A 13,894-nucleotide genomic window follows, 5' to 3' on the forward strand; every position below is an offset into this window, starting at 1 on the left:
ATCGTTCTTCTATCTCTCATACTCACCAAGGAAAAATCATGGAGACCTCGAACTAAATTTGCAATTTAACACGTCTAAACACTACATTTGAAAGAAAGTTATGTCAAAAGACAAACACTTTGAAATTAGTCCACGCCAATCTGACACCTAAGTCTCCTCCCAGATCCATTACTATCATAAATGAATACTCCAGTTTTATTTATCTCGTCAGGCAGGCCATGAGAAGACTCCTTAAATGAAGCCATCAAGAAGACAATAACCCGAGAAAATCATCCTCATCATTACAATACAAATCCACAAAGCTGAAAGAATCAGTAACTTACAGCCAAGAGGACAAGAGAAACTGGCCGGTGGCAAACCCTAGGCAATTTGATACACATATAGGTACACACGGTTTTGTTGTGAACTACATGTGGTGCTCAACCACAAACAGAATTGAATAATGAAACACCAAAAAATACTTTATAACCAATGAATCGAAACAATATGGAGTGCACAACGCCCCGACTTGCCTCCAGCAATCAAAACTCTTGTACCGTATTTTTCCTGTACTGCCTTTTGTTCTTTACAGGATCGATCAACCTGATCTATAAGTACCATAAGGTTGTTGAGAACCATAACCACCACCCATACTCATCATGGGATTGTAGATGCCTGGCATACCAGGTCCTGAAGGAGGCCGCATTGGTGCTGCCTGACCCATTCCCATGTTCATACCCATGCCACCCATTGGTTGATTCATCCCTCCCCCGTAACCCCCCATCCCCATACCGGGGCCTCCCATTCCCATCCCGGCACCACCACCCATTCCCATTCCCATCCCGGCACCCATCATGGGGTTTGGTGGTGGTACAAGACCAGACACACCTGTGCGGCCAATCCCAGAACCAGATCCCATTGCTTTGCCCATTGTTATGGTTGATGTAACAGAAGATGCAGAACTTTTCTCTTTCTCTCTTCTCTTCTCCTGCCGATTGATGGTGTCGAAATCAATCCCAATATCAGCTAATGGATTGGTTTTGGCTGCAAATGGTCAATGAAATCCGTTATTGACATCTTCAGCGAGTAAAAATTGTTTAAAACTAAATGATGTTTAAGGGTAACCACAGATGCCAATACACGATGGAAAAAAAATATACGGAACAGATGCACTTGACACTTACGTCCAGATATGTTCAAATTGACGAGACCTCGGCTTAATGTGTCGGCCCAGACTGTAGACTTGGTTTCAAATTTGTCCTTTGACTGCTGAGCTGTAGAAGGCTGTTGAGTCACTGATGAAGTCGCAGGGGCAGCGGTAGGTGCATGAGATGCCATCAGAGTTGTAGGTCCCAACTGACCTGTTGGATCTGAGGGAGTATGAGAAGCTGCTAAAGGCATGGATGGCAATTGACCAGTAGGTGCTTGACGTGGAGCTGAATAACCCAGTGTTGTACCAGATCCAAATGGCCCATTTAAAGCAGGAGGCGGCGCTGAAGAACCATATGGAGCTACTGATCCCAAGTGCCCAGCTGTGGCAGCAGCGAATGGTCCAGAAGAACCATATTGCGCTCCAGGTCCAAAATACCCAGTAGTGCCAGCATGAGTTGGTGCTGAAGCCACATAAGGAATTCCTGTTCCCAAGTGCCCAGCTGCTGCAGCAGAAGGTGCAGAAGAACCATATAGCAGTCCAGGCCCAAACTGCCCTGATGGCACAGGAGGTGATGGGGCAGCAGCTCCAAAAGGGGATCCACTTGAAGGAGGTAACTGAGAAGGCACTGGAGCTATCCCTGCTGCAGGAGATCCTGTCTGAGGCAGGATACCTTCAAGAATATCATTGCTTGGCTGAGCAGGTGATAGCTGTGGCTGAGAGGACTGAGGCGTTGGGGTAGGAACTTGTGAAAATGGATCACTTGAATTAGGAACGTAGGTAATTCCTTGAAATGTATCAGCAAATTCAAAGTTGGAGATTGCTTCCACTATTGTAGCAGATCCTGATTGATCAGGAACTGAGACTATAGTGGTAGCTGCTGCAGGCGCTGGAGGTGCAAAGTTCTGAGCTTGAGCTCCCAAACTATCATCGGATGGGACAGCTTTGAAAGGTCCATCACCAAATGGATCTTCACTGGGCTGTTTCAAGATCGAACAGAACACTTGAGTACAAGAGAAAAGACACAATCTAAAACATGAAGGTTCAAGGTTTCAGACATAAAGATGAGACAGAGAGATTAACCCCTCCATCAAAAATAGTTTAAGTGCTATCCTCAAAACTATTTTTCACAATTCTAAAATCTCTAATTTCTGGTGCCCAGACAACACTAACTAAAATAGCAATGCCAATTGAAAATTAATAAGCACATCATATATATGAATAAATGTATCTTCTACTACCCACCCTTAAAAAATTTATGGATGAAACAGGATGAACTTTAACGTGTTGCTGTCCTATTGTACAATTCAGCTACAGTACCTGATTAAGCACTGTGCTTGCGGATGAGAGAGGCACGAAGTTGGAGCCAAAATCAGAACCATGAGCTGCTCCAGCTTCAGAAGTTGATGCTCCTGATGTAACAGGGATGAGAGCCAAGGCATTCATGTCTGTGAGGCCAAAAATATCCATATCTACAGTACTAGTAGCTGGTGGAGAAGCTGAAGGAGGAGGCAACAGTATTTGTCAGCTTACAATAATATGAAATTGTCGTTGTATATCCAGCAGTAAATTCAAATCTTACAAGAACTGGGCCAAGCAAAAAAATAAAAGAGAACACAAGAAATGCATAAAAAGAGCTCAGCAGAAGGGCCACATGAGCTCCATCAAACTCACAAACATCACGAACTACAGCTTCAAACAACTAGGAAAGTTTTTCATGAGGCATGATTGCAATGTAAATAATCATCGTACCAATGTTCAGAAAGAATAGTCATGCTTTTTTCAAACCATGGTGTACTGATGTACATTGCAATTTCAACATACCTAAAGAACATAAGCAGACAATCAAGGCAGGATAAAGCATCAAATAAAATTTTAGTATCTTTTTTGGGAGAAATAGAGATGCACTTTTTAGACTAGCAGCCATTCCAGAAGAGAATCTAGATTTATCTGAATATTTTGTTGCTGTGAAACTGAGAAATTTTGTTAAATGATAGAACCCTAGAGGGCTAAGAGATACAAAACAGGAGAAAAGAAAATAAAAACTTAGGAATTAAAGAACAAAGAAAGACCAATATACACCAAGAAATAAAAGGAAAATCTGTCCTTGGAGGAATCGCCAACAAGAAGGCATTGCAGAAAGTTCTCTCCCAAATATTTTAGCCAACAAAATAGCAATTCATCTGAATGTTGAGAGAGAGAGAGAGAGAGAGAGAGAGAGAGAACATGTAATTTCACAATAACTTGGTCTGTAGTTTATTTTAAAAATATTTACCACACTGATCATCTCTTAGAGGGTAATGTCTGTCTACTTTAAAGTATGGTTTGAGGTTGTACAGTAACAGCCTTTTCTTGGACTAGTTCTGCAGAAGACTAACAATGTCTAAGGCCCCACATCAGTACATATTCAGCTTACAAAAATACCAATGTATAATTCAAGCATTTGCATTTAAGAGCCAACCAATTCAGTGCTAAACTATTGATGTCAATAAGAAAAGTTTTGCAGCTTCCCAATCAAGTTTGAAGCCACTTAACTCAGCATATTAGCAATTGTGACTCACTAATGCAAGCTTAGGGGACTGCCAAAGATGGAAAGAAAAGGATGTAGCAACCTGACTGCAGACAGTCCCTGATATTCCTAGATCTGGGGTTTTTTCTCCATAACATCAAGACGAACACAAACTTGGGGAAAAATTGTTCTCAGGTATATTATCCACCAAAAGAGCCTAAAAAAGAATTGAACTTACATTTTCATAGCAAAGCAAAGCAAGGAAAAGACAGTGGCAAGGAAGACAAAGTGGAAAGTAATCCTACCACTGATTACATCTGCTGTACTTTAAAGCATCTTACCATATCCAATAGCAAAACAAAAATCAGAATCTAGAGACTAAATTGTTCAAAATGCTAAATGACTCAGATTCCCGAACCAAGATATCTAACAACTAAAATTCTGAAATACAAACAGTTCAGAGTCTCAAAGCTACTTCTAAATAAGAAGAAGCATTTCAAAATCAAAGCCAAACAACTGAGGAAGCTCCAAAGGAGTATTCTGTATGCCAACCCAACCAGGAACAATCTATATCTTGTGCTCCTCTTTGACTGTCCCTTAAATCATACACTTCCATGAAGTGGCCAGCCATTTGCTGGACTGCATAATCCAAAAGATCTCATGTTGGGTAGCACCAGAGTTTGAATTTCATATTCAAAAAAAATATCAAAACATGAAAATTAAAGGCAATATTTTATATAACACAATTTCATTAAAAAAATGTTTTTGAACATCTCCAAACATCAATCCAATTAAGAGACAAACTTTAAATTTCAGAATTCCAGAAAATATTAGACCTCCAAATTAGAAATTTGACCAAGGATAACGGATCAATTTATAAACAGACAACAGTCATACCCCCTTTTAAACTTGCTCCTGAATGGATAACAAACACAGCCTCTCATGAAGATAATCATCCTTAGATAACAAAGATCATCGCAGAACTGAAATCCACAGTTCTAGCACTAGACTTGCATATGTTTCCTTGTATACAAAGCTGACTGTCGAAGTTGGGCAGGTACTTTCCAAAATGATTGCCTTAAATTAACATGCCTCTTCCCAACTAATAAGCATAGGATTTTGATGAAGTACATCATAATGTAGAAGACCTAGCTAAGGGTTAACTAAAGACAAGAGATCACCCTAAAGTTGCTCAAACAAGCTAACAATTTCCATAATTTCAAAAAGTGTCCCAATGACGCCATGGAGGCGCCGAGGAATGCTCACACCAGCCGATCACCACCTTAGAATCTCACTCAATGAGAATGGATCCATCGTAGTGATCGTGGAAAACACGGAGCCCATTAAGCAGGCCGTGAAGCTCAGCCGTTGTGGAATCCACAATACCGAGAGGGTCGGCAAAGGAGACGATCTGGTTCCCAAGAGAGCCACTCCGCCAAAACCAGTTAAACCAGGGTTGCCAAAAGTGAAACCGTCAAAGTTTAGTTTAAGGACACTGGCAGGCGGCAGGGCCCACTAAGAAATAACTGGGGGCTTATGGAACTGGGCAAGACGACTCCAATTGTCTCTGATGGAAGATCCCGAGAAGGGGGGAGAAGACTTTCCGAGAGTGGAGCCATCTAGCAATATTTCCCAAGATAGTTTCAACGACTCTTACTCGGGAATTAAACTTGGCACTGAATCTTCTTTGATTGCGCTCTAAACAGAGACCCAAGGGCTGAAAGCCGAGATCATCATTCTCCCAAGACCGGAGACGGCAGTCCCTCCAAGCAACCGACAAGCTACAGGAAGATCCACAGGACAACAAAACTAAAATCCAATTCAGTTGATAATCAACGTCCAAATTTCCAACGAGAAAGGGCATAGGAGGAGCAGGTGGCTAACAGTTTCCTCAACGACATGGCAAAAAGGGTAAATGGGTTCCACCCCAAGCTGGCCACACCTTTTGAGATTGTCAGCAAAGAGGATTTTGATGAGGCATGTGCTTCACATGAAGAATTTTACTTTTGGGGGGTCATTGAGACTCTATGTGAACTCCACTGCATGCTTGAAGTTGTGAGTGAGCCAACCTCAGAATAACAAGATAGGCGAAGGAAACGAAAAAACAGCCACTCTTATCTGGCCACCAAATTAATTTATCGGATCTGTTACCCTAAATCTTGGTCAATTGTATGGCTTCCAAAAGGTGACTGGCTTCCAGAGCTTAAAGATCCAATAGACCCCGGTGAGGGTGAATGTTTCATCCCCCATTACTGGCGAGTTATGAAGAGGCATATCGCCCGACCACCAGTCTTCCCAAAATCTAATAGATTGGTCATTACCCACATATAATCGGATAACCGAGGAGAAAACTGGGATTAGGAGATAGAGAAATCTCCAAATAGGAGATAAAAGCCTTCTATTTCCCCCCTCGGCCCACCAATTCGAGGAAATGCCGAGTTTTGCTTGCACCATATCTTTCCAGAGGTTCAGAGCGGATGAGTTGAATCTCCGAATCCATTTTGGAGCAGATTTTTTGGTCTCACATCCCGAGATCAATAAATTTTGTGGTCGATGTTTTTGGCCAAATAGGGAGCTTCCTTGCAATCTCTTGTTGTTAGGAGATAGCTCCTCCTTTTTTTGGTTCTCTTAATAAAATCACCTTTCATAAAAAATAAAAAAATAAAAAAATAAAAACCCTAAAGTTACTCATCTTCATGCAAGAGGAAGGAAGCCAAGGATCCAATTAGAGGTCTGAATTTCCTAAATTTACACAAGTTCCTAGAATAGAAAATCCTACACTGGAAAGTTTCTCTATGTAGCAATATCCTGCTTCAAGCATGCTAAATTTAGAAGTTTTAACTAGACAACTTGTTGTTTTTAGAAACTTGTTTTTGTGATAGCCTTTAATTAGAAAATCTCTTCAAGTAATACTTTCCTATTTTAAGTTTGAGTCTTTGTTTCCAAATTAGTGTAGCCTAAAGTTAGCAAGTCTTTAATTTAGAAACTATTTCCTGTTTCGAGTTTCATTTCCATCAAGTAGAACTAGATTTAATAAGTCCAAATTAGGGTCTATTTCGTACAGTGGGCAGCATAAGAGTTTTCTATTTTATTGAATAAACTTCGGGTTTTCGTTTTCTCTTGGATACATTTATTCATTGCATTTTTATTTTTATTAATAGCTTCAGAAACTCTACTTTGTGTACCCATACTATAGATGAAACATTCTAACTTTATTATTCCTTGAATCCAAATCATCATTCTGTGTCAGACCTCCTCAAGCCCAAAACTATGTAGGATTATTTTCTCTCACTTTCAAGCTCAAAAAGAAATGGGACTAATTTTTAAATAAATAAAAAACAATATGGAATTCTTCATCCATACACAAAATCCTGCACTCTAAAAAAAGCACATGTATACTATGTAATGGTGGACATTTTACTAGACAACACTCCCCTCCACGTCCAAGTCTAAACAAATAAAGTAGTTCAAAGACATGGAGAACATGCACATCGGAGCCATATAGAACACACAGGCAAGCCAACACAAACATGGGCTTAGGCTGGTTCTAAGACCATGATAAAGTTGGACCACTTCCTCCTAAATGACTAGGAAAAGTTCAGAAAGCTTTTTCACAATTAAAGTAAAGTAACACTTCAAGTCCAAATCAATGTGGGGTATTCTACCACACAACAACTCACAAACTCAAACAACTAGCCTAAGACATGGCACACAAATATAACTATAGAATGGTGCAGTCTTGCCCACCAATGTTGACAATCATAAAAATTGTGATTCCAAGAGCCTAGAAGGAAAAAGAAAGCAAGATTATCTAAGAGTATGTGAACGACCATGAACTGACAGCAAGAACCAGTATCAAGCATCTTATTCGCTTCTTTAAGATTATATTTATTCAAGGCATCAGATAAGTGAAGAAAATACTTAACAAACATATTTTTGTCCTTGATTTGGGCATTGTAGATGCATATGTCTGAGAAACTACAGCTTAAATGACCCCAACTAACTTAGCATCAAAATCAAGTAAAAGATCAGAAACACAAATCTCAAGAATATAACAAATAACAGAAAGAAATAAAAAGAAATAAAAAGAAAGTAGAAAACAGGTAGCAACTCCAGTACCATGTGCAGAAGCACGAGGATCAAACTCATCAAATCCCTCAGCTTCCTTGTTCATGGAAGATGTGGTTGCATCAGCTACAGAAGTGAGAGGAGAAGCTCCTGAAGGAGAAATCTGAGAGGGAGAAGACGCTTTGGGAGCAGGTGGAGAGCTCCCAGAAGGAGAGGATCCTTTTGGAGCTGGCATCCCATCCCTGTTCAGAAACAAAGACATTAGAATAACCTAAGAAGATGTAGAAGCAAAGCAGATTCTAGTTGACAAGATCTGCTACCTCTCATCCTGATTATTGCTCGGAGTCCCAGTTACTGCTTCTTCATAAGATGGAGGTGCGCCTATACTCTGTTGTGAAAGCTTACGTTCAAACCGCCTGTCAAATAGACACCTCTGTGAGGTATGATCAAAGAAAAAGAGATATATAGAGGCTAAGTTTCAGCTAAAGAGCACCAGTTCAGCACTTATCCATAAATCCAGACAGCGTACCTCTCATCTGGAGATTGATCATCGGCTCTGCCACCACCACTCCTGCATCCAAGCAGGATACAAGTTATACTTGCTTCAACATGTACAAACCTCATGTGCTTTGAACAAAAAACTCAAGCTTTCATACTAACAAAAAGATCTAAAAGATTGTTAGGTTATCTTCTCAAAATGGGATCCGGATATTCATATCATAAAAGAAAAAAGACAAGAATTTCTTTTTCATGTATCAAGAGAATAGAAACCAGACATTGTCACTAGAGCTTAACAAAGTGCCTACACAAACAGAGAAGAATGAGGACACACCGGGATGAATATCTATCATCATCATCATAACAATTCCTGTCTCTATCATAGTTCCTATTCCTTGATCCATACTCATCATTGCCACGACTGCCACGGTAATCATCATCTCTGTATCCATCTCTGCCATAACGTTCATCAGCATCTCTACCATAACGATCACCACCCTGACTATTCCGGTCATCATCTCTGGGACCCCATTCTCGATCTCTTCCATATCCATTCCTGTCTTCACCATAACGATCATCATCATACCGATCCCCATATCCACCTCCCGAGCCGGAATAGGAACTTGGCCTGTACATCCCTCCAGTAGATGCTGTTCGAAACCTGTATTTTGTTTATCCAAATTGGATCCTATTAGAACTGCAGAAAACGTAACACTTCTTTTCAAAGGTTATTAAAAGGAGTCTCACTTATCCCTGTTTGATAGAGCTTTTTGGCGAACTTCTTGTATTCTCTCTTTATCATTCACAAGTACAACTAGGCTTTGAGATTTCTTTCTGACATTGCTTCCTTGGTCCCTTCCACTAGAATCAATATACTGAAAGTCGGATAAAGTCTGCAGAAATTTAACATTAAGTGTATTGCATGACCTCACCAAATTAAGCAAGGTGAAAAGTATCCCGCCTAAGGAAAGAAAATATAGCAACAGTAATAATTATTGGGAATTACTGATATCTGGTAGGCGTGCTCCCTAATGTCATCTACGACACGTTCAGAGCCATGGGCCACTAGGTATTCCAGCACAGTCAATGCCTGAAGCTCAATGAATTAACATTCAGTTACCATATATATTGCACATTGAGAAGAAAGATCACATAAAATTGCTTCCACAATAGTAAACAAAAAACTAACATTATAATATTAACAATAATAATAGTATTAGCAGCAGCAGTAGTAGTAGATGGAGGCAATGGTGATAGTGATGGAAGCAGTAGTAATAGTAGTAATAGCACCCCAAAATCATAGTAATAAAGCAACAATGGTGATTTCAGTACCTTGTATACATGCCGCCAATTTTTGCCAGTATCATTGATTCTTTTCCAGATTACCACCATGATCATCTGGTACTCATTGCTGCAGAGATGCTAACAAGTCAAAACTTATAGAGCGGAATAAGGATCACAACATTGAAGAGGATTGGGAAACTACTCTCACTAGTTCCTGGTGGCCTGTGCAATATCTGCTAAGTGGGATCCGTGAGGACCCCATGGCTCATTGCTAGTTGCATCAAGAACCTGAAACAATGTCCAAGAAATTATGTGCTTTCTCACTACCCAGAATTTTTTGAATTTATATTGCTACATCAGCGAAATTAAATGAACAGTAAGGATCTCGTCAAAATAGCTACCTTCTGCTCTATTCCGGGCACCTTCAGAACTTTCTTGTTCATCTCCCTCTTGCTAGAGAACATCCAAATTAAAAGTATATTAGAGATTAATGCAGTTATTTATAGTGGCAGTTTGGGACTAATGCAGTTATTACGATGACAAACAGTAAAGTTTAGCACATGAATAAAATTTAAAAGGTGGAATAGTATCACTTACATGTCCCTTACAGTTTGATCGAAGGCTTTCTTCATGGTTATTGTGGGCAAACTGTGAGATTGTCTTCAAGTAAACTTTCCTTCAAAAAAATTTCAGAAAGCCTAGGAAGTAAGACCGAGACGCTGTCACCTGATTGGAGACATCTACAATTAAAAATATGAAAAACCAATAAAAAATGCTTGAGACTCCATAAAACCTTACACCATAATGAATTACATTTCATATAAGAAAGGACTCAATAGTGATGACACATAAAACCGAACTAAGTAGACGAGATTCTCTAAGATCTACATATCCAAAAGTTGAGAATATGGATCCTCTCAAAAAGTAAAGCACATACCTTGCTTAACTGAAAGGCAAAATAAAAGATCACTACAAGCTTAATGTAATAGTATACATATACAACAGTGCACGAGAGTATGTATAGTTTTTTTATCTAGTAAAAGAAAGAAAGAAACCAATAAAGAAGAAGGCACAAAACCACATTCTAGCAAAAATATCCCCAACTACACATTGATAAGAAGTTCTGCTCAAAAGAAGTGCAACAAAGATGATAAATCCTCCACAAATAAATCACTAAAAAAATTAAAAAGAAAAAATGAACGATTTAATTTTGTACTACCCTAATATTATCAAATCGCAATTGCGAAGAATTCAATGAAGAAAAAACTGCTCAATTAGATGCAAGAAAAATAAAAGGGGAGAGAGAGGGAAAGGGGCAAGGGGAAAGAGGGTGTATAATATAGGAGCAGGAATTTCAACAGAGACAATTGAAATCATCTATAGCTAAGATCAAGAGAAACGAGAAATTGCCAATTGATGCTACATCCATGAGATAACGGCTCACACATCACATAAGTCGTGGCTCAAAATGTCCATCTAACGAGTACCAGAGGAAAAAAAAGTAAGAAGAAAACAAAATTATGATGAAAAAAGTAAGCAACTGAAATTTCGAGAACCCAGCGACGACAACAGATCAGAATTTTATTTATGACAAAACACTGAACAATTGAGAAACGAAGACTAGGAACAAAAGCCGTTAGCAGTCACCTCAATCCAAATCCAAGGGAAGAAAAATCACGTAATAAAATTAGCAAATAATCAAAGTTCAAAAATAAACCAAGGGCATTTGGATAACGAAGAAGGCAAACGTCGGCTAAGCTATCAATTGAAAAAGGAAGAGGAAATCATGGATTCATGCGGGCCGAGCTAGTGATAATCAAAATCGAAATGAACCGACAAACTTCTCCATTAATCTCATTGCAGTCATCAACGATGCCAGAAGCATTACCATAAAAAGGGATCAACTTTCACCAAGAGAAATAACGCAATTTAAAACAAATTCGACCTAGCACTCCAAATTCAATTCAGGAGACGAAGCAAACAAGCGAAAAACACGGAGATCCAGCTAGGAACGGAGAGCAAGCGCAACGGAGAGAACCGAAAGCAGCAGAAACCGAATCTAACCTGACAGCAAAAGCGAAGGTGAATAGAAGCCGCGGATCGGAAGCCGGATCTGATGAGACGCTAGGAAGAAGAGAGTGAAGAGAGTCGGAAGAGGGAAGGGTGGTGAGATTGAGAGAGAATCAGAAAAGACAGGGTTTGTTAGCAATCTTCATTGTTCAGGGAGAGAAGAAGCCCAAAAACGCGAAGTCGACGGCACACCTGGCAGGCAGAGAAATCTGGTGTTAGGGGCAAAAGACAATCTTTGTTTACTTCTTGTGCGGGGCCGTGCTTCGGAATGTGTCTCGCCCCCCAATCCATGGTCGATGTAATAAAAACGCCACAAGTTATTCACTAAACAGAAACACCCCCAAAAAGTACGTTTAAGATAAAAAGTCCCGAAAATACAAATCCATGTCGATCGTGAAGGAATCTAATACCCGAATAGGTAGCCATAAAGTTAAAGAATGTTTAATAGATTAATCGAGCACCCAAAAACAGCTTTTTAGAAGAGAATAGAGGCGACTGATTATCGGCACGGCCAACCACCGTAAATTTCGTTTAAAAAAATTTTAAGGGATCTGAAGCAGTTACAATCACGTTTTCGATTCATGATGAATCGAAAAAGTTGGAGCGGAAGGCCGACCTGCCTTTCCCATCTCACTGTCTGTCTTACCAGCTGCCACCTAAGTGGGCCCCGCGAGAGCGTTCCAACGGGGAGTTAGGAGCGGTCGCCCTCAAATCTGGACTCCGGTAACTGGCGAGTATTTTTTTTACGGTGGCGGTGGAGCGAAGCTGAAAGGACGCTCATGTCAACAATCCCAATCTTGAACGCTGGAATCTCTTCTCATCAACCATTTCTTTTCTTTTCCAGCTTTTTGCGCGTTATTCCGGACAAAAAAAAAAAAAAAAACCGTAATAATAATATTAAACGCCGTCTTGACTCGGTGGAATCAATCAAACTCTTCTAGAGAAGTTAGGTATCGTGCCAGTTCACGGCGCGAGCAGCGTACGCTGATGACCACCGCGGAGAGGCGATGTGAAGGTCGAAAAGCCGTATACGGCGTCTATAGTTTGTACTGGTGGCGAAGAAGAAGCCGCGTGGAGCGGAGAATTTTCTCCGGGCTGGAGTCCAGCTCGAAATGCTTTAAACAATCTGATTATTCGCGTTCCTAGTGGCAATTAGGAGAGGAACAAGGAGTCAAGAACAATAAAAGCTCCGAGAAAGTAATTTAGTCTTTTTTAAAAAGGGATTACCAGAGAGAACGTGACTGGATCTGAATCATTCCCTTGCTGCCTCGGCTTCATATTAACATTCGAGATGAGCAGAACGGTTGCTTTAATCAATTTCTTTAATGTCTTGTCAGATTACCGGAGTTAAGAAGCGGGTCCGACGACGTCAGCTTTCCAACACCTGCAAAATCCAATTCAACCGAGAGTACCCGTTAGTGTGCTCATTAGAAAGTACAATATAAATTGCACAAAAAATTTATTGATAAAATACTTTAAACTAAGATAGATTTTTGTCTTTTCGAATTTAATAAACAATTAAAATTTTAAATTCAATTAATGTGAATGTTGATAGAACTTCTAAAAAGTTTTTTCATTGCTTTAGATTTATTATCCATTATATTTTCCAAATGGCAAAGTAATAACAATGAAATAACACAAGTCTAATACATTTAAATATTTAATATAAAATTCCTCAAATTAGTATTGTTAAATACAACCCAAATGTTCAATTTTATTAAAATAAAATAACCAATAATCTTGCCACATTTGACTTCCTAATAAATCTCGAAAATAAGTTGCTCTTGTTGATTGTATTGTATGCTCCCTTTGAGTATTTCTTTGTTGATTCTCGCTATCGATAAAATTATCACTATTATCACTATCTTCATTTTCACTTACATCATTTCCCTGATTACCTTCTCCACTAAACTCGCCATGTGAATCATCATCTTTATTTTTTGTTAGAAGATGGGTCCACATATCCAAGAGGTGGCATTTTGGTAAACAAGAAGATTTCTCATAAAGGTGGTATGAAAATGTAATTAGTTGATGGAATACATGTCTATTTATGTCCTTTATTTTGTAAAGCTTGTAGTTCTAAAGGCATTATAGTCATTGTAACACACTATCTAAACCTATAAATAGTGGGCCTTGGCTAAGAGGTAGAGCATCAAGTTTTCTCCTCTCTTCTCAAAATCGTCCATGCTCTCTCTCTCTTTGGTAGTTGAACTCTCTTTTAAACTCTCCTCTCTTCTCTTCTCATTCTTCTTCCTCTTCTTCCTTTCTTCTTTTTACTTTGGTCGAAGTTCTTATTATGGGATCCTAAATTCTACATGGTATCAAAGCATAGGGTT

The 13,894-nt window shown here is 39.4% G+C and overlaps 1 protein-coding gene across 5 annotated transcripts; it reads right to left on the reverse strand.

The window, feature by feature from the left end:
* Nucleotides 1-231: 231 nt before the first annotated feature.
* On the reverse strand, nt 232-12,849 carry LOC137950441 (clathrin interactor EPSIN 2-like). Of its 5 annotated transcripts, XM_068796926.1 has the most exons (15): nt 12,786-12,849; nt 12,542-12,700; nt 10,086-10,228; nt 9,890-9,941; nt 9,697-9,776; nt 9,537-9,615; nt 9,211-9,294; nt 8,952-9,097; nt 8,539-8,865; nt 8,236-8,277; nt 8,027-8,122; nt 7,758-7,948; nt 2,450-2,628; nt 1,164-2,109; nt 232-1,023 (listed from the first exon to the last, which is right to left on the reverse strand). In XM_068796926.1, the coding sequence occupies exons 3-15, from the start codon at nt 10,118-10,120 to the stop codon at nt 578-580; spliced, it is 2,703 nt and encodes a 900-aa protein (XP_068653027.1). In that variant the 5' UTR covers nt 10,121-10,228; nt 12,542-12,700; nt 12,786-12,849; the 3' UTR covers nt 232-577. The 5 variants fall into 5 exon arrangements, with proteins under 5 accessions (XP_068653027.1, XP_068653044.1, XP_068653036.1 ...); XM_068796943.1 differs by lacking the exons at nt 12,542-12,700; nt 12,786-12,849 and adding an exon at nt 11,553-12,070 and having other exon boundaries at nt 10,086-10,159; XM_068796935.1 differs by lacking the exons at nt 12,542-12,700; nt 12,786-12,849 and adding an exon at nt 11,553-12,069 and having other exon boundaries at nt 10,086-10,164.
* Between the last annotated feature and the right edge of the window lie 1,045 nt (nt 12,850-13,894).

Source organism: Aristolochia californica, unplaced genomic scaffold, assembly GCF_029961685.1.
Source record: "Aristolochia californica isolate CCGP_79_NKW_82.1479 unplaced genomic scaffold, dmAriCali1.0.hap1 SCAF_1, whole genome shotgun sequence".
Taxonomy (NCBI): domain Eukaryota; kingdom Viridiplantae; phylum Streptophyta; class Magnoliopsida; order Piperales; family Aristolochiaceae; genus Aristolochia; species Aristolochia californica.